The sequence below is a fragment of the Balaenoptera acutorostrata genome, chromosome 11 (assembly GCF_949987535.1).
Source record: "Balaenoptera acutorostrata chromosome 11, mBalAcu1.1, whole genome shotgun sequence".
In the NCBI taxonomy this organism is placed as follows: domain Eukaryota; kingdom Metazoa; phylum Chordata; class Mammalia; order Artiodactyla; family Balaenopteridae; genus Balaenoptera; species Balaenoptera acutorostrata.
The window spans coordinates 55,867,102-55,890,473 of NC_080074.1; the positions used below are offsets into that span (position 1 = coordinate 55,867,102).

General features: G+C 38.7%; 1 protein-coding gene across 1 annotated transcript in view; it reads left to right on the top strand.

Annotated features, from left to right (window-relative positions):
• The window catches only part of TAFA2 (TAFA chemokine like family member 2), a 535,691-nt gene that overhangs the window by 381,179 nt on the left and 131,140 nt on the right, over window positions 1–23,372 (top strand). Inside the window, exon 2 of the mRNA XM_007179730.2 lies at window positions 8,009–8,115. Coding sequence (XP_007179792.1) covers window positions 8,010–8,115 — 106 coding nt within the window. The 5' untranslated portion in view covers window position 8,009. The remainder of the gene's footprint in view (window positions 1–8,008; window positions 8,116–23,372) is intronic.

Below are 23,372 nucleotides of genomic sequence, written 5' to 3' on the forward strand. Positions count from 1 at the left end.
GATGTTGAGCATCCTTTCATGTGTTTGTTGTCAATCTGTATATCTTCTTTGGAGCAATGTCTATTTAGGTCTTCTGCCCATTTTTGGATTGGGTTGTTTGTTTTTTTGATATTGAGCTGCATGAGCAGCTTGAAAATTTTGGAGATTAATCCTTTGTCAGTTGCTTCATTTGCAAATATTTTCTCTCATTCTGAGGTTGTCTTTTCGTCTTGTTTATGTTTTCCTTTGCTGTGCAAAAGCTTTGAAGTTTCAGTAGGTTTATTTGTTTATTTTTGGTTTTATTTCCCTTTCTCTAGGAGGTGGGTCAAAAAGAATCTTGCTGTGATTTATGTCATAGAGTGTTCTGCCTATGTTTTCCTCCAAGAGTTTTATAGTGTCTGGCCTTACATTTAGGTCTTTAATCCATTTTGAGTTTATTTTTGTGTATGGTGTTAGGGAGTGTTCTAATTTCATTCTTTTACATGTAGCTGTCTAGTTTTCCCAGCACGACTTATTGAAGAGGCTGTCTTTTCTCCATTGTATATTCTGGCCTCCTTTATCAAAGATAAGGTGACCATATGTGGGTGGGTTTACCTCTGGGCTTTCTGTCCTGTTCCATTGATCTACATTTCTGTTTTTGTGCCAGTACCATACTGTCTTGATTATTGTAGCTTTGTAGTACAGTCTGAAGTCAGGGACACTGATTCCTCCAGCTCCATTTTTCTTTCTCAAGATTGCTTTGGCTATTCCGGGTCTTTTGTGTTTCCATACAAATTGTGAAATTTTTTTGTTCTAGTTCTGTGAAAAATGCCATTTGTAGTTTCATAGGGATTGCACTGAATCTGTAGATTGCTTTGGGTAGTATAGTCATTTTCACAATGTTGATTATTACAATCCAAGAACATGGTATATCTCTCCATCTGTTTGTATCGTCTTTAATTTCTTTCATTAGTGTCTTATAGTTTTCTGCATATAGGTCTTTTGTCTCCTTAGGTAGGTTTATTCCTAGATATTTTATTCTTTTTGTTGCAATGGTAAATGGGAGTGTTTCCTTTATTTCTCTTTCAGATATTTCATCATTAGTGTATAGGAATGCAAGAGATTTCTGTGCATTAATTTTGTATACTGCTACTTTACCAAATTCATTGATTAGCTCTAGCAGTTTTCTGATACCATCTTTAGGTTTCTGTATGTATATTATCATGTCATCTGCAAACAGTGACAACTTTACTTCTTTTCCGATTTGGATTCCTTGTATTTCTTATTCTTCTCTGATTGCTGTGGCTAAAACTTCCAAAACTATGTTGAATAATAGTGGTGAGAGTGGACAACCTTTTCTTGTTCCAGATCTTAGAGGAAATGGTTTCAGTTTTTCACCATTGAGAACAATGTTGGCTTTCGGTTTGTCATATATGGCCTTTATTATGTTGAGGTAAGTTCCCTCTGTGCCTACTTTCTGGAGGGATTTTATTATAAGTCGGTGCTGAATTTTGTCAAAAGCATTTTCTGCATCATTGAGATGATTGTATGGTTTTTCTCCTTCAAGTTGTTATATGGTTTATCACATTGATTGATTTGCATATAATGAAGAATCCTTGCATTCCTGGGACATACCCCACTTTATCATGGTGTATGATCCTTTTCATGTGCTGTTGGATTCTGTTTGCTAGTAATTTGTTGAGGATTTTTGCATCTATGTTCATCAGTGATATTGGCCTGTAGTTTTCTTTGTTTGTGACATCTTTGTCTGGTTTTAGTATCAGGGTGATGGTGGCATCGTAAAATGAGTTTGGGAGTGTTCCTCCCTCTGCTATATTTTGGAAGAGTTTGGCAAGGATAGCTGTTAGCTCTTCTCTAAATGTTTCATAGAAGTCACCTGTGAAGCCATCTGGTCCTGGACTTTTGTTTGTTGGAAGATTTTTAATCACAGTTTCAATTTCAATGCTTGTGATTGGTCTGTTTATATTTTCTATTTCTTCCTGGTTCTGTCTCGGAAGGTTGTGCTTTTCTAAGAATTTGTCCTTTTCTTCCAGGTTGTCCATTTTATTGGAATAGAGTTGCTTGTAGTAATTTCTCATGATCCTTTGTATTTCTGCAGTGTCAGTTGTTACTTCTGCTTTTTCATTTCTATTTCTATTGATTTGAGTATTTTCCCCTTTTTTCTTGGTAAGTCTGGCTAATGGTTTATCAATTTTGTTTATCTTCTCAAAGAACCAGCTTTTAGTTTTATTGATCTTTCCTATCATTTCCTTCATTTCTTTTCATTTATTTCAGATCTGATCTTCATGATTTCTTTCCTTCTGCTAACTTCGGGGTTTGTTTTTGTTCTTCTTTCTCTAATTGCTTTAGGTGTAAGGTTAAGTTGTTTATTTGAGATTTTTCTTGTTTCTCGAGGTAGCATTGTATTGCTATAAACTTCCCTCTTAGAACTGCTTTTGCTGCATCCCACAGGTTTTGGGTCATCGTGTTTTCATTGTCATTTGTTTCTAGGTATTTTTTGATTTCTTCTTTGATTTCTTCAGTGATCTCTTGGTTATTTAGTGGCGTATTGTTTAGCCTCCAGGTGTTTGTACTTTTTACATATTTTTTCCTGTAATTGATATCTTGTCTCATAGCGTTTTGGTTGGAAAAGGTAGTGATAAGATTTCAATTTTCTTAAATTTACCAAGGCTTGATTTGTGACCCAAGATATGATCTATCCTGGAAAATGTTCCATGAGTACTTGTGAAGAAAGTGTATTCTGGTTTTTTTTGGATGGAATGTCATATAAATATCAATTATGTCCATCTTGTTCAATGTATCATTTAAAGCTTGTGTTTCCTTATTTATTTTCATTTTGGATGATCTGTCCACTGGTGAAAGTGGGGTGTTAAAGTCCCCTACTATGATTGTGTTACTGTCAATTTCCCCTATTATGGCTGTTAGCATTTGTCTTATGTATTGAGGTGCTCCTATGTTGGGTGCATAAATATTTACAAGTGTTGTATCTTCTTCTTGGATTGATCCCTTGATCATTATGTAGTGTCCTTCTTTGTCTCTTGTAATAGTCTTTATTTTAAAGCCTATTTTGTCTGATATGAGAATTGCTACTCTTGCTTTCTTGTGATTTCCATTTGTATGGAATATTTTTCCATCCCCTCACTTTCAGTCTGTATGTGTCCCTAGGTCTGAAGTGGGTCTCTTGTAGACAGCACATATATATATGGGTCTTGTTTCCGTGTCCATCCAGCCAGTCTATGTCTTTTGGTGGGAGCATTTAATCCATTTACATTTAAGGTAATTATCAATATGTTTGTTCCTATTACCATTTTCTCAATTGTTGTGGGTTTGTTATTGTAGGTCTTTTCCTTCTCTTATGTTTCCTGTCTAGAGAAGTTCCTTTAGCGTTTGTTGTAAAGCTGTTTGGTGGTGCTGAATTCCCTAAGCTTTTTCTTGTTTTGTAAAGGTCTTGATTTCCTTGTTGAATCTGAATGAGATCCTTGCTGGGTGTAGTAATCTTGGTTGTAGTTTTTTCCCTTTCATCACTTTAAATATATCCTGCCACTCCCTTTTGGCGTGCAGAGTTTCTGCTGAAAGATCAGCTATTAACCTTATGGGGACTCCCTTGTATGTTATTTGTTTCTTTTCCCTTGCTGCTTTTAATATTTTTTCCTTGTATTTAATTTTTGACAGTTTGATTAATATGTGTCTTGACGTGTTTCTCCTTGGATTTATCCTCTATGGGATTCTCTGATCTTCCTAGAGTTGATTGACTATTTCCTTTCCCATATTAGGGAAATTTTCAACTATAATCTCTTCAAATATTTTCTCAGTCCCTTTATTTTTCTCTTCTTCTTCTGGGACCCCTATAATTCGAATGTTGGTGTGTTTAATGTTGTCCCAGAAGTCTCTGAGACTGTTCTCAATTCTTTTCATTCTTTTTTCTTTATTCTGGTCTGAGGTAGTTATTTCCACTATTTTATCTTCCAGGTCACTTATCCATTCTTCTGCCTCTGTTATTCTGCTATTGATTCCTTCTAGAGAATTTTAAATTTCATTCATTGTGTTGTTCATCATTGTTTGTTTGCTCTTTAGTTCTTATGGGTCCTTGTTAAACGTTTCTTATATTTTCTCCATTCTGTTTCCAAGATTTTGTCTCATGTTTACTATCATTACTCTGAATTCTTTTTCAGGTAGGCTGCCTATTTCCTCTTCATTTGTTTGGTCTGGTGGGTTTTTACTTTGCTCCTTCATCTGCTGTGTGTTTCTCTGTCTTGTCATTTTGCTTAACTTACTGTGTTTGGTGTCTCCTTTTCACAGGCTGCAGGTTCATATTTCCTGTTGTTTTTGGTGTCTGCCCCCAGTGGATAAGGTTTGTTCAGTAGGTTGTTTAGGCTTCCTGGTGGAGAGGACTAGTGCCTGTGTTCTGGTGGATGAGTCTGGATCTTGTCTTTCTGGTGGGCAGGACCGTGTCCAGTGGTGTGTTTTGTGGTGTCTATGACCTTATTATGATTTTAGGCAGCCTCTCTGCTAATGGGTAGGGTTGTGGTCCTGCCTTGCTAGTTGTTTGGTGTAGGGTGTCCAGCACTGTGGCTACTGGTTTTGAGTGGAGTTGGGTCTTAGCGTTGAGATAGAGATCTCTGGGAGAGCTTTTGCCGTTTGATATTACGTGGAACTGGGAGGTGTCTGGTGGACCAAAGTCCTGAACTCAGCTCTCCCACCTCAGAAGCACATGCCTGACACCCAGCTGGGCTCACCAAGACCCTGTCAGCCACACAGCTCAGAAGAAAAGGGAGAAAAATAGAAAGGAAGAAAGAAAAAAATAAAATAAAATATAGTTATTAAAATAAAAAATAATAATTATTAACAATTAAAAAGTAATAAAAAAAAGAAAGAAAGAAAGAAGAGAGCAACCAAACCAAAAAACAAATCCACCAATGATAAGAAGAGCTAAAAAACTATACTAAAAAAACCCAAAAAACAAAAAAAAAGTATAGACAGAACCCTAGGACAAATGGTAAAAACGAAGCTCTACAGACAAAATCACACAAAGGCCACCGCCTCAATTTTGGGATGATTGTCTATTCAGGTATTCCAGAAATGCAGGGTGCATCACATTGATTGTGGAGATTTATTCTCTTGCTCCTTGTGGCTGCTGGGAGAGGTTTCCCTTTCTCTTCTTTGTTCTCACAGGTTCTGGGGTTCAGCTTTGGATTTGGCCCTTCCTCTGCGTGTAGGTCGCCTTAGGGCATCTGTTCTTCGCTCAGACAGGATGGGGTTAAAGCAGCAGCTGATTAGGGGACTCTGGCTCACTCAGGCTGGGGAGAGGGAGGGGTATGGAATGTGGGTGAGCCTGCAGTGGCAGAGGCCAGCATGACGTTGCGACAGCCTTAGTCACCCCACGTGTTCTTCCGGGGAAGTGGTTCCTGGATCATGGGACCCTGGCAGTGGCAGGCTGCACAGCCTCCTGGGACGGGAGGTGTGGATAGTGACCTGTGCTTGCACACAGGCTTCTTGGTGGCTGCAGCAGCAGCCTTAGCATTTCATGCCCGTCTCCGGTGTCCGCACTGATAGGTGCAGCTCGCATCCGTCTCTGGAGCTCGTTTAGGCGGCGCTCTGAATCCCCTCTGCTTGCGCACCCCAAAACAATGGTCTCTTGCCTCTTAGGCAGTTCCAGACTTTGTCCCAGACTCCCTGCTTGCTAGCTGTGGTGTACTAGCCCCCTTCAGGCTGTGTTCACGCAGCCAACCCCAGTCCTCTCCCTGGGATCTGACCTCCGAAGCTGGAGCCTCAGCTCCCAGCCCTGACCCGTCCCAGCGGGTGAGCAAACAAGCCTGTCAGGCTGGTGAGTGCTGGTCAGCACCGATCCTCTTGCGGGAATCTCTCCGCTTTGCCCTCCGCACCCCTGTTGCTGCGCTCTCCTCTGTGGCTCCGAATCTTCCGCCCTCCGCCACCAGCAGTCTCCACCCACGAAGGGGCTTCCTAGTGTGTGGAAACTTTTCCTTCTTCACACCTCCCTCCCAGAGGGGCAGGTCCTGTCCCTATTCTTTTGTCTCTGTTTTTTCTTTTGCCCTACCCAGGTATGTGGGGAGTTTCTTTCCTTTTGGGAAGTCTAAGGTCTTCTGCCAGCGTTCAGTAGGTGTTCTGTAGGAGTTGTTCCACATGTAGATGTATTTGTGGGGAGGAAGGTGATCTCCACATCTTACTCCTCCGCCATCTTGAAGGTCTCCCCTTCTCATTTTAAATACAATAAAAATACTCTTAGTTAAGTAATTTATCCAAAGTCATATAGAAAGTAGGCAGGAAGCCAGATTTTAAACCAAGCAATCTAATCTGAAAGGTCAAACACCTATTCCTTTGTACATTATCTAGACATGTCACAAGACCAAGGTCCATGGAGGACTTCCAGCTATTGGGGCCACTGAAATTCCCTCCAGTCATCTTCCTCCACAGGCTTCTCATGCACTCAAGGAACAAAACATCCAAATGACTGAACACTTTCCAATCTCATAGTTTTTGAGCCCTTATACATGCCAGCCATTGGGCTAGGCTTTTCATAAACATATCCCATATTAGAGAAGAAGAAACTGAGGCAGGAGATCCAGAAACTCACATTAGATGACACAATTAAAAACGAGGAGGGCCTGGACTCAAATCCAAACAGTCTGACTCGGGAGTGAGTCTATGTTCTTAGTCATACTATGCTGTCTCCTCAACATCTGAATCAGCGTGCACAACTTCCCCAGGCCAAGAAGTGTTCATGTATACCCATATTAAATATAAGTAATATATCAATTTATTTTTTCATCCACTTATCAGTGTGAATGACTTCTCTTCAAAATTAATCAGCCATCATTGCCACCACTGAGTCATACTTTTGGGGATAGAGTATTTTGGAAGTGAAGGTGTAAAGAAAAAGATAACTTAGAGAACTCAAGAGGAAGAGGAGTCAAGCTAGGTCAGGAAGTGACCTCACAAACTTGCAGTAGAGTGAAGGCAAGAATGTAAGTCAAACAAGATTAGAGTTCAAAATAGGATCCAAACCTGAGAAGGCACAGGGTGATGGACGTATATTTTATCTCCCTTATAAATAAATGCAGATGGATTATATCTTATATATTTCACTTACCCCTTAGCAATATAGTAGTTAATATAAAGATTTTAGATTTAGACTATTTGAGGTATGACTTTTTACTCTATCATTAAACATGACCTCAGCAAATTTCCAAATTTCATCATCTACAAATGGGGTTAGACATACCAACATCCCCAATTCGTCCTGAAAAACAATTGAAATAATATTGTATTAGGTGCTACAGAAAGTAGTTGCTAAATTTTTATTATGGGTAGCTATTATTTTATTATAACTTTGCTTTGCTTTCCTGAGTTTTGTAGTCTCAACTTGAAAATGTTAACCTAATATTTTTCATTTTGCTTTTCCATTTTTCTTCTACTTCTCATAAAGTACAGCATGGTAGATTCCAGTAATATTAAAACATCTGTGTATCTCCAGTAGTAGTGTTGTACAGTAAGGTGACTTTTTAAAAACACATTAGGAATAATAGATTTGAAGTGACTTTATTCTATGCAGGAATTCATCACACACATTTTATCTAAACTGTTTACCCTGACCATTTGACCTGGCCTTGAAAAAGGTTTTGTTTTGTTTGTTTTTCTTAAAGTAAAATAAGTCACTTATTTAAAGATTATTCAAACAACTGTGCCTTGGATTTTTTGAATAAGTTGAATCTATATTTATATGGAAAGAAAAATGGTAATGTTTCCCAGTTGATTTAGGCTGTTGTTAAGTGAAATAAGCTTGACTGAGATAGGGCCTCTCTTACCTCTTGCATTGTATCAAGGTACTTTATTTGGAAAACTTTAATTTTTTTTCTGTTCATAGTTTATATACAGTGAATAGCATTTTAATATAAGAAATGCAAATTTAGGTGTTAAGGTGTCATGGGAAGCTTTAAATGTAGCACAGTTATAATGGTAAAATAATGGTTTCACATACTTAGGATTTTTATTATTATTTTTTTATTTGCAGGATGAGTAAGAGATACTTACAGAAAGCAACAAAAGGAAAACTGCTAATAATAATATTTATTGTAACCTTGTGGGGGAAAGTTGTGTCCAGTGCAAACCATCATAAAGGTAAGCTGTTCTGTTTTCTTCCTCAGCTCTCTGAGGAAGGGGACTCCCTTTAACACAAACTATTGTGTTCTGCTTTTACTGGTCAGTTAATTTTACTAAATATGGGTCTGCCCATGGCAATTCTCTTTAAGTAAAAAGGCAGAGAGAGTTATTCTTAATATGGCTTTGATAGGTAATGAATGATTATTTAAATGTTTCCAGGATTACTGACACTTCTGCAAATAATGTTCAAAGAGTATGGAATCGTGACTCTGCATTCTTCTTAACATTTCCATTTTTAAGATAATAATGTTAAAATGTTGAGTTGACACGTAATAAAGATGAGTTTCAAATTGCAATCATCCTATAATGAAACCATCTTTAATGATATGTATCTTAATAATATATATACATGTAAATTTCCTTTCCGTGCTTTTTGTAGATCATATTTCTTCATGCCAGAGTACATCTTTGGCCACTCTTTTGATTCTACCCCAGTATGATATTGAGCAGGCTCAATTCTGCCATAGAACAGGGTGACGATATTTGTTTTATATATGTGTGTTAAGCTTGACAGTTCAAAATTATGCCCTTTCTGTTCTCTTTTCTGAGCATAAGACTCAGTATAGTGAATAAATACTTTTTCCAAATGAATTAAAATTCCATTTAATTTTATTTTAGTCTATTTCTGGACTGTCCCTACCATAATCAAGTATTCATAACCTGAAAATTCAATTTAGATTTTTCTGTGAAATATGATTTTACAATTCTGTTCTCTTTCCTCTGTAAAGTCCACAGACTAGCAACTTACTTTCTTATTTTATTTTTGATTGAAGAGAAAGTTAAGACTGCCTTGAATTTTGTAACACTTAAAATAGTTACACATGTGCATTTAATTAGCATTACACGGAACAAGTACACCAGGGAACGGAAAGATGTGGTGTGAGGGAGGGATGCTTTTATAAGACAAAATCTTTTCCCCCTGTGTTTAAAACCAAAAAGAGTCATCTTTCAAAATATGAATTTTATATAGAGGTCTTTCATATTTCACAATCCTGTTTTTGCCCCACAGTGTGTGTGTGTGTGTGCATTTCTTCTTTTCTTTAGTACAGCACTTGGATCCACAGATAAAACTTTAAATTCTCTTTAATAATGGTTACTGGTATAAAATTAAGAAGTCGTTAAGGAAGATGTTATTCACGTGCCTCCAAATTGGCTACAGTGAACCAAACTGAAGGACAGAGCAGCCTTAAATACTTACCTTTTAAAAAGAGGCAAACCACTGGGGCCAGGCCCCATGCCTTGGGCTTAACAGGAGAAGACACATCATCCATACATGGTCACCCCAGTGTGCCTTCCCAGCCTATAAAAGTAGAATTGAGAGCTTTGGGGGAGATTCATAGTAATTGTGGGAGTCATCCCAGCAAAGCAAGGGTTCATGATAAGGATGCTTTCTCATCTCCAAAGCCAAGTGATGGGGTCTTTAAGAGAATCATTCATGAGGACTGCTCCACAGTGAATATTGCATACAATTTTTAAAGCTGTTTTTAAGAATTTTAAAGTTGTATTATGTTCTATGCTAACCCCAAACCTAAGATCTTTTCTTACTTTTTGCCAAAAAATATATTTCTTGAACATAAGAAATTATACCTTGACTCAGAAAACTCACTCAAAGTGCCAAAGTCAAAGTTCTAAAACATTATAGAAGATAAACTTTTGTGTTGTTTTGCTGATCCATTTCCACCCTACCAAGAATATTTTGGAGGAAGAATTTAGGAAAGATTTCTCTGCCTCTCCCTCTTTGCCTCCTTCCCCTTTTCCTTTCTTTCTTCCCTTTGCATTTTCCATGCAAAATTCCCCCTTTGTTTAAACTGTTTTACATTTAATAAGTGTAATGTACATATACGTTTTAGGACATATTCATAAAATGAACACAAGTATGTTCACCCCCCAGTTGAGACATATAACATTTCTAATTCTCTTGAACCTGATTGTGTCTGCCACTCTAACTTCATTCCTTTGCCTCCTTACCCAAGATAATCACTATTCTAAATTTTGTGATTATAATTCCCTTGCTTTTATTTATAATTTCACCATGTATTTATACATATCCAAATGGCATGCTGCTTAATTCTGTTGTTATTGAATTTACATAATAGTATTATACTGTGTTTTTCTGTAATTTGCTACTTTGCCCAACAATATATTTGTGACATTCATTATACTTGATGGTGAGTAACTATAGTTAATACTAAATTTTTTTTTTTTTACCGTTGCCCCATATTTTGTTGTATGAAGTCACCACAATTTATGTATTTATTCTCTTGTACATGAACAGTTGGTGTTCTATTTTCTTGTCATTATGAACTATGCTTCTACAAATATTCTACTTCTTTCCTGGTGCACATGTGCAAGGGTTTCTCAAGAGCACATTCCAAGGAGCAAAATTCTGGGTCACAGGGCATTGCATATCTTCAGTCTTACCAGATTATGTGAAATGTTTTTTTCCAAAGTGGTAGTACTAAGAAAGTTGTTCAAGTTATTTCTTTTTACTGATGTATAGTAGATTTACAATATTATATTAATTTCAGGTATACAACATAGTGATTCAAAATTTTGTATAGATTATATTCCATTTAAAGATTTTATAAAATATTGGCTATATTCCTTGTACTGTACAATATACCCTTGTAGCTTATTTTATACATCATAGTTTGTTCCTCTTAATCCTCTATCCCTATGCTTCCCCTCCCTCCTTTCCTCTCTCCACTGTTAATTACTAGTTTGTTCTCTATATCTGTGAGACTGTTTCTGTTTTGTTATATTCATTTGTTTATTTTAATAACATACAGTATTTGTCTTTGTCTGACTTATTTCACTAAGCACAATACCCTCCAGGTCCATCCATGTTGTTGCAAATGGCAAAATTTCATTCTTTTTTATGGCTGAGTAGTATCCGTGTGTATGTGTGTGTGTGTGTGTGTGTGTGTGTGTGTGTGTGTGTGTGTGTGTGTACTGCATCTTCTTTATCCATTCATCTTTTGATGGGCATTTAGTTTGCTTCCATAGCTTGGCTATTGTAAATAAGACTGCTTTGAGCACTGAGCGTATGAAAATTTCGAATTAGTGTTTGCGTGTGGATTTTTTTTTTTAATTAAAGTATAGTTGATTTACAATGTTGTGTTAGTTTCAAGTGTACAGCACAATGATTCAGTTATACACATATATGTGTGTGTGTGTGTGTGTGTGTGTATACAGATTCTTTTCTCAGATTCTTTTCCCTTATAGGTTATCACAAATATTGAGTATAGCACCCTGTGTTATACAGTAGGTTGTTGTTGGTTATCTATTTTATATATAGTAGTGTCTATATGTTAATCCCAACCTCCTAATTTATCCCTCTCCCACCTCTTTCCCACTTGGTAACCATAAGCTTGTTTTCTATGTCTGTGAATCTATTTCTGTTTTGTAAACAAGTTCATTTGTATCTTTTTTTTTTTGATTCCACATATAAGCAATAGCATATGATATTTGTCTTTTTCTGTCTGACTTACTTCACTTAGTATGATAATCTCTAGGTCCATCCATGCTGCTGCAAATGGCATTATTTCATTATTTTTTATGGCTGAGTAGTATTCCATTGTATATATGTACCACATCTTCTTTATCCCTTCATTTGTTGATGGACATTTAGGCTGCTTCCATGTCTTGTCTATTGTAAATAGTGCTGCAATGAACATTGGGGTGCATGTATCTTTTCAAATTATAGTTTTCTCCAGATATATTGGATATATACCCAGGAGTGGAGTTGTTGAATCATATGGTAGATCTATTTTTTTTTGTTTTCTGAGGCAGCTTCATCCTGTTTTCCATAAGGGCTGCACCAATTTACATTCCCACCAATAGTGTACAAGAGTTGCCTTTTCTTCACATCCTTGCCAACATTTATTATTTGTGATCCTTTTTATGATAGCCATTTTGACAGGTGTGAGGTGATATCTCATTGTGTTTTTGATTTGTTTATCCCCGATTATTAGTGATGTTGAGCACCTTTTCATGTGCCTCTTGGCCATCTGTGTGTCTCCTTTGGAAAATTGCCTATTCGGTTATGCCCATTTTTTTAATCAAGTTGTATGCTTTTTGATTTTGAGTTGTATGAGTTGTTTATGTATATGGTATATTAATCTCTTATCCATCATATCATTTGCAAATATTTTCACCCATTTAGTAGGTTGTCTTTTGTTTTGTTGATGGCTTCCTTTGCTGTGCAAAAGCTTTTAAGTTTAATTAGGTCCCATTTGTTTATTTTTGCTTTTGTTTCCATTACTTTAAGAGACAGATCCGAAAATATATTGCTACGATTTATGTCAAAGAGTGTTCTGCCTATGTTTTCTTCCAGGAGTTTTATGATTTCAGGTCTTACATTTAAGTCTTTAATCCATTTTGAGCTTATTTTTGTATATGGTTTGAGAAAATGTGCTAATTCCATTCTTTTACTTGTAGCTGTCCAGTTTTCCCACTGCTTACTGAAGAGACTATTTTTTTTTCCCATTGTATATACTTGCCTCCTTTGTCATAGATTAATTGACCATAAGTGCATGGGTTTATTTCTGGGCTCTCTATTCTGTTCCATTGATATATTTCTATTTTCATGCCAGTACCATCCTAATTTGATGGCTGTAACTTTTAAGTCAGGGAGTGTGACACCTCCAGTTCTGTTCTTCTTACTCAAGTTTGCTTTGGCTATTCAGGGCCTTTTGTGTTTCCCTACAAATTTTAGAATTATTAATTCTAGTTCTGTAAAAAAAAAAAAAAAAAAAAAAATGCCCAGCAGCACACTCCCCTCTTGTCATCCAAGCAATATGCTCTCAGAATTCCCCCTAAGAGGGCTGCCTAGGTCCTTCTGTTGTGGCAGGCTGACTATGTAGGCTGACTGGTTGGCCCCTAGCCCAGTTGATTACCAGACCCTGCCTTGTGTGGATGTTGCTAGCTGCTGGCTAGTGGGGCCTGGTCATGAGGCAGCTGACTGCAGAACCCCAGGGGGCCCTGGGGCTAATGTTGGCTCACTGGCAGTAGGAGTCAGGGTCCAGAAGACTCTGGGGCTGTTGCTCCCCACACTGGCAGGCAGAGCTGGGTCCTGGAGTCTGGCTGCAGGGCCCAGGGATCCCAGAGCTGGTATCAGATCACTGGTGGGCAGGGGTCTGGTTCTTGACACAGTTGGGTATATGGTCCATGGTGTCCTGAAGCTTGTGTTGGCCTGCTAGTTGCAGGGCCAGGGCCCAAGGCCCAGGCCCCACTGGTCCCAGGGTAGGGTCTAGCCTGCCGTGGGTGGACTAGGTCTTCAGGCTGACGGACTGTGATTTTCTTGCATCTGGTGTCTGCCCCCTAGTGGGTTAAGCTGCTCTAGAGGCTGGTGCAGGCTTCCTGGATGGCAGGGCTGGTGTCTGCCTACTGGTGGGTGGAGCTGTGTCTTGGCCCTCTGGTGGGTAAGGCTGTGTCTAGAGGTGGCTGTGGGCTCAGGAAGTCATTAGGCAGACTGTCTGCTGATGGGTGGGGATGTGTCCCCACCCAGTTAGTTGTTTGGCCTGAGGCTTCCTAGCACTGATGCCTACAGGCTGTTGGGTGGGACCAGGTCTTGGCACTATTGAGCCAGAGGGAGGATCCCATGATGCCAGCTGCCAGCAGCAGTGTCCGTGTGGTAGAAAGCTCCCTAATATGGCTACTGACAGTATCTATGTCCCCAGAGTGAGCTACAGCCACCCCCTGCCTCTCCAGGCAACTCTCCAAGACCAGCAGTTAGATCTAGCCCAGGCTCCTGTCAAATTACTGCTTTTGCCCTGGGTACCAGTGCATATGGGATTTTGTGTGGGCCTTTGAGGGTAAAGTCTCTGTTTCCCTCAGTCCTGTGGCACTCCCCAAATTAAGCCCCACTGGCCTTCAAAGCCAAATGCTCTGGGGGCTTGTCTTCTCAGTGCAGGACCCCAGGGCTGCACTTCGCCCACCCAGGGGTATGGGACTTGATTATATAGTGAGCCCACCTTTCCTATCCTACCTGTCCCATTGTGGTTCCTTCTTTAGGTTTATAGTTGTGAAAAATCTTTTCCTGTAGGTTCTCGTCTTTTTCATAGATTGTTGTTCTGCAGATAGTTGTAATTTTGGTGTGCTCATGACAGGAGATGAGCTCAGGGTCTTTCTACTCCACCATCTTGGCCAATGCACCTATTCTCTCTTTATTTTTTTCCATTTAAACTACAGTGTGTCTTGTTTTGTTCCTCTTTGGGTTGATCCTCTTTGGGACTCTGTGCTTCCTGGACCTGGATTTCTGTTTCTTTTCCCAGGTTAGTGAAGTTTTCAGGTATTATGTCTTCAAATATGTTCTCTGTTCCTTTTTCTCTCTCTTCTCCTTCTAGGACCCCTATAATGTGAACGTTAGTATGGTTGGTGTTGTCCAAGAGGTCTCTTAAATGTCCTCATTTCTTTTTTTTTTTTTTTCTGTTCAGCTTCAGTGATTTTCACTACTGTGCCTTCCAGCTCACTGATCCAGCCCTCTGTATCATATAATCTACTGTTGATTCCTTCTAACTTATTTCACTTATTGTATTCTTCATATCTGTTTGATTCTTCTTTATATTTTCTAAATCTTTCTTAAAAAATTCTAACTTCTCATTCTATTCATCCATTCTTCTCCTGAGTTCTTTGATCATCTTTATAATAATTTCCTTGAACTCTTTATCAGATAAATTGCCTATCTCCATTTAGTTCTTCTTCTGGAGTTGTATCTTGTTCCTTTGTTTGGAACATGTTCTTCCATTTGGAACATATTCCTCTGCCACCTCATTTACCACTTTTAATATCTATGTATCTGGTAGTTTAGTTGTTTTTCCCAACCTTGAAGAAATAGCCTTTTGTAGGAGATGTCCTCTGTGTCTCAACAGCACACTCCTCTCTGATCACCAGAGCTACGTGCTCTAGTGGTGCCCCCTATTTACACTGTGTGGGTCCTTCTGTTGTGGTGGGCTGACTACTGTGGGCAGTCTGGTAGATGTGGCTGGCCCAGGGTCTGGTTGGTTGCCAGGCTATGCCTTGTATGGAGGCTGGCTATGGAAGCCTTTGGGGTTCTGGAGCTAGTGTTGACTCACTGATGGGCAGAGCTGGGTCCTGGGGTTGCAGGCCAGGGTTCTTGATCTAGTGTTGGCCTGCTGGTGGGTGGGGCTGGTTCCTCACATGGCTGGCTACAGGTTCTAGGGTGACCAAGAGCTGATGTTGGCCCACTCGTAAATGTGACTGGATTCCAAGGCAGCTTGTTGAGAAGTCCAAGGTATCTCAAGCTGGTGTTGTCCTGCTGGTGGGTGTGGCCAGGGTCTGGGGGTTCCTAGGGCTGCTTATCATCCTGCTGGTGAGTGGGGCCAGAGCCCAGGGTCTCCTGGAGCTAGTGCCAGCTCACTGGTGGGCTGAGCTGGGTCCTGGGATCTCTGGCTGCAGGGACCTGGGGGTCCTGGAGCTGCTTTTAGCCTGTTGGTGGGCAGGACCTGTTCCTGACTCAGCTGACTATGTGGTCCAGGGTGTCCCAAAGCTTTTGCTGGCCCACTGGTGGGTGAAATTGAATCCTGGGGCAGCTGGCTGAGGGTCCCAAGGTATTTTAGAGCTTGTGTTTGGCCTGTGGGTGTTCTGCGGGGCTGTGGTGGTTCTGGGGATGGTATCGGCCCACTGGTGGACAGAGCTGGGTCCTGGGGTCTCTGGTTGCAGGGCCCTGGGGGTCCCAGGGCTAGTGCCTGCACACTGGTGTTTGAGGCAGGGTCCTGGTCAGTCTGGTAGGGCCATGTCCTGGAGTAGCTGTGGGGTTTTAAGGCAGCCTGCCTACTGGTGGGTGGGACTGTCTCTCTGCCTGGCTAGTTGCTTGGCCTGAGGCATCCCAGTACTGGTGCTGATAGGCTAGTGGGTGGGACTGGGTCCTGGTGCTAATAAGCTAGAAGGAGGATTCCAAAATTGCACTTGCCAGCACCTGTGTCCACATGGTAGAACAAGGTCCCCCCAAATTGGCTGCCACCAGTGTCTATGTCCCCAGGGTGAGCTCCAGTTGCCTCCTGCCTCTCTGAGAGACTCTCCAAGATCAGCAGGTGGATCTGACCCAGGCTTCTTTCAAATTACCACTTCTGCCCTGGGTGCCAGAGTGTGTGAGAGTTTGTGTCTGCCCTGTAAGAGTGGAGTCTCTATCTCCCACAGTCCACATGGCTTTCATCATGTGTAAGGTTTAGAGCAAGGAAGGCCTATTCGCTTATTTCTATTTTTTATTGTGAGATAATTAATAAGAAATCTGTGTCTGATTGAGAGCACTTCATGTGAGCATTCAAGATAAACGTAATACAGTTGAATATTAAAAATCCAACATCTCTATTCTAAGAGCTTTGTAGATAGTAACTCATTTAATCCTTATGACAGTCTATAAGGTAGGTACTCTTATTCAACCTATTTTATAGATCAGAAACTGTGGCAAAGAAAGATTAAATAATTTGGCCCAAGTTGCTTAGTTAGTAACCATTGAGAGCAGGATTCAAATCTAGGAAGTCTTGTTCCATGTAACATGATAAATATCTAGCAGTGAATTTCTTTTTATTTATACCATTTGGGATTTAGTTGACTTCCTGAATCTGTGGATTGATGTCTTTCATAAACTTTGAAAGAATTTCAGGTATTATGTCTTGAAATATTGCTTCTATACCATTGTCTCTACTGAACTAGAATTCTGGTTAGGTATATGTCAGCTTTCCCTCTCTATTCTCCATATATTTCAACCTCTATTTTATATTTTACACCTTCAAGTTTTTCTGTGCTATATTCTGGGATATTTATTCAGATCTGTTTTTTTCTACCACACTAATTCTATGTTCTCTTGGGTCTAATCTGCTGTTTAATGCATATATTGAGTTTTAATTTCATCTCTTACATGCTACTAAAAATTCTTTTTTTCTTACAAATTGTCTTGGCTTTTGATGTATTTTGTTCTTTATTTATTTAGTTTATATTTCTTTTGATACATTTTATATCAAATCTCACGTATATATAAAATTTGATGCTTCTATTTTATGAAATTTTTGTGATTTCTTCCTGATGACTCTCACTCATAGTACTTTATTTTAGGGTTTTGTGATTTTTAAAAATTTTGTGAGCTAATGTTCACTGGAATCATATTTGTGAGAGTTTTTAAGGCCTGTATTTAGAATGCATTCTTCCAGAGATGATTTGCATATGCCATGTGTCTTAGGTTTCTCTAAAAGCAGAGACAAGTCAGGAATTCTTGTATATGTTATTTATAGAAAGAGTGCTCTCAGGAGACAGAGAGCAAGGGCAGCAGGATAGACTTGGAGACAAAAGATGAGCACAAATAGAGTCTCAGCTGGAGAACAGCCTGGTTGGGTCTTTTGGGGAGGATCAGAAACATAAATTGCTCCACAGAGTGGAGATCCTTGAGGTGAGATAAATAGCCTCTTCTACACTTGTGTCCATTTGTCATTGGCCATTGATCTATTACCCATAGTAGGGAATAGCCTTCCTGGGGAAGTAGCTTCTCTTTAGCAGAGGGTGGATTTCTGAACAAGGGAGGGGCTGTGAATTGTAATCCCCTACCATTCACAGCAAGTGGAGGAAAGGTGCACTGCTAATAGAAAGGATCTTAGTAGTGAACCAACAGCTACACATCACTGCAGTCAACTTCTCATACCCCTCAGCTCTGCTTCTTTCTTACTTTAAATTTACTCTGTCTAGGCAAAGCTTATCAAAGATTCTGCTTGGTTATAATTTCCAAGAACACCTACTTGAAGAGGAATAGTGGGGCCGCTACTAATGCAGTTGGTATCAAGGCCTTTATTGATACTCATTATCTGCCCACTTCCCTAGCCATTTTAGATTCCTGTCTCCTTCCTGTTCACCTAGAAGGCTTACCTGATGTTTTACGCAGACCTCGTACATGAGGGTTCTGAGCTCTGGATTATCATGTTCTGAATTCTGGGGTTGTTGTACTTATAAATTTATAGTTGTAACTGGGCATTGGGATGCCAAGAAATACCTCAGTGGATCATCTGAGAGCCTAACATATTCTCCCCTGCCCTGGTTCATAGCAGCTACCCATAGCAGTGATCACTGGGGTCATTAAACTCATCAGTATTTAACTCCTTTTTTTCTTGCTCATCTATGGGGCTGACTAGGCAGCAATTGGAGCTACGTGTTTAGCAGGACTCTTACTGTTTCCCCCGGTAAAAGCATTCCCTTTCTGGGAATCAGGACTTCTAGATTCATAGAGTCTATTGGTAGTTTTCACAGGAATATTTTAGATTGGATAATTCTGATGGAAAATTTGTTTTACTCAATAATTTTTGAGTACCCACAGTAAGGACTGAGAATATAGCAGTACATACAAGAGGCAAAAATTTTCTTTATGGAGTTTTTGTCCTAGAGGTGGGAAGATAGATAATAAAAAGGAAAAGTAAAACAGTCTTATAGTATAAATGCTATGGAAAAAATAAAGGAAGAAAGAGGTATAAGAAGTGTTCAAGAGGGACTGTAGTTTTAAATAAGGCCTTTGGGTAAGACCTAAATTTTCCATTGGAGCCAGCCATGAAAATATCTGGGGGAAGGATGTTGCAGGCAGAGCGGTAAATAAGTATGAATGCTTTCAAGTAGGAGCATGCCTGAAGACAGAGGAGTAGCAAGGCTGCTGTGTATAGAGAAGAGTATGTAAGAAAGAAAGTGGTAAGAGACTTGTCATTACAGAACAGGTAAGTATAGGAGATGAAACAACAGAATAAGTAGCTCTTCCAAATACCAGTGCAATAGCACTGTGTTCTCAAGAGCAACCAACTGGAGAATTGTCTTACTCTGTTTCTTGAACATGATGTAGAAACACTGTAGAAATCTAGAGCATTTGTATTTGAAAAATGAGATATGTAAAAATAAGAGAATGTTGTCACCTGCTTAATAAAATCTTCTGAGCTTTGGGAACTAAAAGTCCCTCACACAGAGACAAACCTCCACAGAGATTCTGTCCTGAATTATCACAATTGTCTTCAGCTGGGCATCTTGGGAGCGGGGGTGGGGGGTGGGGGGGGTAGTGGTTAACTCAGAGCATTGTGACAGCCAATCAGAAAGTATAAGGAGTATTTCCCACTTGGAAGCAATTACATTAGGTACAGCTTCAGATAGTGGGGATTAGAGAGGAAATATTTCAGTTTAGGACTCCAAGTTCCCAACAGAAAAACATAGTCATTAATCTTAGAAGGCCAATATGTTTTCTTGCCTTTTCTTCCTTTACCCATCACATCCAAACTAAATCTAAAGAGAATGAGTCATCATTGAATGTTTGGGTTGGAAAAGGATCTGTATTTAGTGTGAAAGAGATTATAAACAGATGAGAGTTATACGTAACACACACAAATTTTTAAAATGTTCATTTGTTTAGCTAATATTGAATGTTATTCCCATTATTATACTAGGTGTTTACTAATCTGAATTGCAACTTTTGATTGAATGAAAAATTTTCAAAGAAAAACAAATTTAAAATAAAGGTGATTTTCAGCCCAAAGCCTAGATGAGAGAGCAGCCATTTAATTTTTTTTGGTAGCTCTTCATTTGTTTGTTGGTTCATTTGATAGTTTATTCATTTCTCTAACCAACAACCCAGAAAACAAAATATATATATATTTTTTTCATTAAAACAAAATTTGTTTTAATTCTAAAACAATAAATATTTACTATTGACATTTTCAAAAATATAGATAAGCAAAGGAGGGAGAAATAAAAATCACTCATAACCCTACCTTCCAAAATAACCACTGTTACCCTTTCAAAAACAGAATACAATTTTGTGACCTCCTTTTCTCACTTTGAAATATACAAAATACTTATTGAGTATCTGTCAAGTGTTGGGCTTTAGGTCAAGTTCTGGAGGTTAATAAGTGACCAACACAGGCATGGTCCACGCCCTATGGAACTTACAGAAAAGTAGGCATGAAAAACATTAATCTGATAATCAGACAAATAAATATTTAACTATAAATTATTCAAGTGTTTAGAGGTAAGATTTCAGGATAAGAGTATGTAAACTGTAAAATGAGTAGAGGGAAATCTGGGAGGTCTTTTCTAGGGAAGAGACATTTGAGCTGAGATCTGAATGGGGAGTGGGAGCTGGGCATCCAGATAGGATCAGTAGCCTGTGCAAAGGTGCTGAGACATGAAGGAATAGAATGCTTCGGAGCAAAAACAAGATCACTGTGTCTGAAGGACAAAAAGCAAGGAGGATGATAGGCACAGTTAGGCAGGGGAGGTGGTGGGGCAGATCCTTTGGGGCCATATTCAGAATGTTGGTTTTCTTATAGTTAAAATTGTTTGAACCAATTTCGCTAGGATATTACTAGGTTCTCTTGGGCTGGTTTGCAGTTGACTATGATGTACACCAAAGTTTAAGAACCCTGATTATAATGCATAGTGTTTCAAGGACCTTGTTTATGGGAACAATTGGATTAATGTCCTAAGAGAAAGAAAAATGGCCATAACATAAACTGACTCTACTTTGGACTTTTAACAATACATTTAACAATACATTTTATTTTTCATTTTATTGAATTTTCAGAGTAATGCATGTTCATTGGGAAACTTTGGTAAGAAAAAAATAATATCAAAAGAAATCAAATTACCCATAATTCTTGCACATAGAAATTATTAGATGCCATGTGGGCATATTTTCATCTGGTTTAATTTATAAATGCATTAAACATATTTGAGAGCATGATGTTCATTCATTTATTTAATTATACATTTATTGATATGGACTAGGTGAGAGACTATGCTGCTCTGAGCTCGTGATTCTGCTTTAAATGACGCAGATAAAGTTGCTGTTTTCTCTTTTTTATTTTAAGTTATCTCATGTATACAGAATAGTGCGTAAAACCCATATGTACACTCAAAATAACAATCATAAGACAAGTGACTGTGCAAATACCAACCAGGACAATAAATAAAATATTAGCCCCCCAAACCTCCTTATGCCTCTCGCCTCATTATAACCACTCCTCCCGCAGAGGTACCTCTTTCCTGACTTCTTATGCCTAAACAATAGAGTATTATTTTGTCTGGTTTTTAATTTTGTAAAATTGGGATCCTATTTTAGGCATTTTTTTTTTAGTGTAATTTGCTTCTTCCCTCAACATTTTTTCTTGAGATTCATCCATGTTGTGACATAGGAGTCCATTGTGTGAATAGAATGTGATGCATTTATCTTTTACTGTTGATGGGCATTTGGGTTTTTCCAGTTGTTGGCTGTTATTGCCAATGCTGCTGTGGACATTATTTGTACATGTAATTTGGTTCACAGGTGCAGAACTTCCCCCAGGTATATTTTTAAGAATAAAACTCTATGGACCGTATGATAAGTACATATTCAACATTACTTTTTTTCCCCCACACTTAGTAGTATAATTAGCAGTAAATGATATGTATTTACTTATATATCTAAAACTATCCATAAAAACATATTTTAATTGGGGCATGAAAAAACATTGTAATAATGTGCCCTAAATTACTTAAGAAAATTCTTTGTTGTTAGATTTCTTTGAGACTTTTTTGTTTGTTAATACTAATCTAAAAACATTTGTGTGAGAATTTTTGTTTACATTTAATATTAATTATCAATTAATTAAATTTATTAATACATTTTGTTCATTTTTAGATTTCTTTACATAGTTAACACAGATGAGAACTTTTGAGGTCAAAGAGAATGAAATTATTAGGTTTGTATCATTCAACATTCACTCAGGAAAAAGAAAATCACACTAAGTGGTTTAAAATAAGGAACTGGTTACAACAGTGTTGAAAGAGCTGGAGAAGGTAACAGGGAATGGTGATACTGCTACCCAGACACTGGTTAACTGCAGAAAGCTATTACTGCCCCTAGAGGTGGGAGAGCAAAAAGAAAAGCAGAATTACCCAGAACTCCTGATTGTAGTATTTGCTGTGGAAGTTGCTGAAGCACTGCTGCTGCTTTGGGAATCACTTCCACTGCCCCTGAGCAGGAAACCTGGAACCAGTTCCCTCATGATATTGCAAGAGCCCAGGAGGCTGAATGCTGCTAGCGCTGCTACACTCTCTGCTAATGCTGCTGAAGTCCACAGGCATTCATGTCATCTCCCTTAGCATTTCTGAAGCCAGAAGCAGGGGGGGAAAAAAAAAAGGTGGCCTCTCTCTTTCTTATGAGTGCCTTCCTCTAAGAAGCAGACTCTAGGACAGAATTCAATATGCAAGAAGTTTATTGGGGGAAACACTTTTGAAATATAAAGAGGGAGGAAGGAGGAGTAGATGGGGTGAGGCTTCCAACCAGGAGGAAGTGTTGACACCTGGGAAAGAAGAGAAGGAAGGAAGGAGGCTTGAGTAGGAAGAACCCCAAACTTCAGCACAGTTTTGAAAAAGTCTTGGCCAGGCCAATTTGGGGTCCCGGAGCAAAGGCTGCCCATTGCAAAGACTCCCATAATGGGCAACAAGGCCAGGCTGTTGTGTTCCTGCCATGCTCAGTCACTGACTGGTAGCAGCCCAGACAAAGTGTGGCCTGTGTAACTCCACAGGTGGGGTTACTGGAGGCCATCAGTCAACTATGTTCTTCGCAGTGGGTTCTTTTGAGGGAGAACTAAGCAAACATCTTTGTGGTTGCTACACTTCCATGGGCAGAATCTAACCAGAAGTCAGCTGGCAAGAAAGTCTGAGGAATTTAGTATTTAAGCTTCCAGCCCATTTCAACATACAGAGGAATATAGAAAGATAAATGTTGAAAGAAAATGACAAGTATCTGCCACAGGAACATTTATACACGTTGTTAAATTACTTTTGATTCCCTCACAGAGGTATATAAAACTTCCTTTCTCACCAGTCTGAAAATATTGGCTACAAATAAATATCATTGTTAATTTAGAAGGTCCTGACATAGTCTCTTATTCATATTTTAGTTTATATTTTTGAGTTAATGAATGGATAGTTAATTTTTGAATTATTTTCATTTTCCATTATTTGAATTATTCATTGATTCCTTTGCCAATTTAATATTTATCAGTGATATGTTTGAAAACCTTAGATAACTTTTAAAGCTTGGTCACATTCATTGTAAATTTTCATGCTTTTCAAATTTAATGTTGTTTTAAAATCATGTTTATAGCTTTTCAGAACGTAAAGTATCCTACACTGTTGTTAGAAAACAATTGAAAATATATAAAAATATAAAGTAGAAACTTTAAAACACCTGT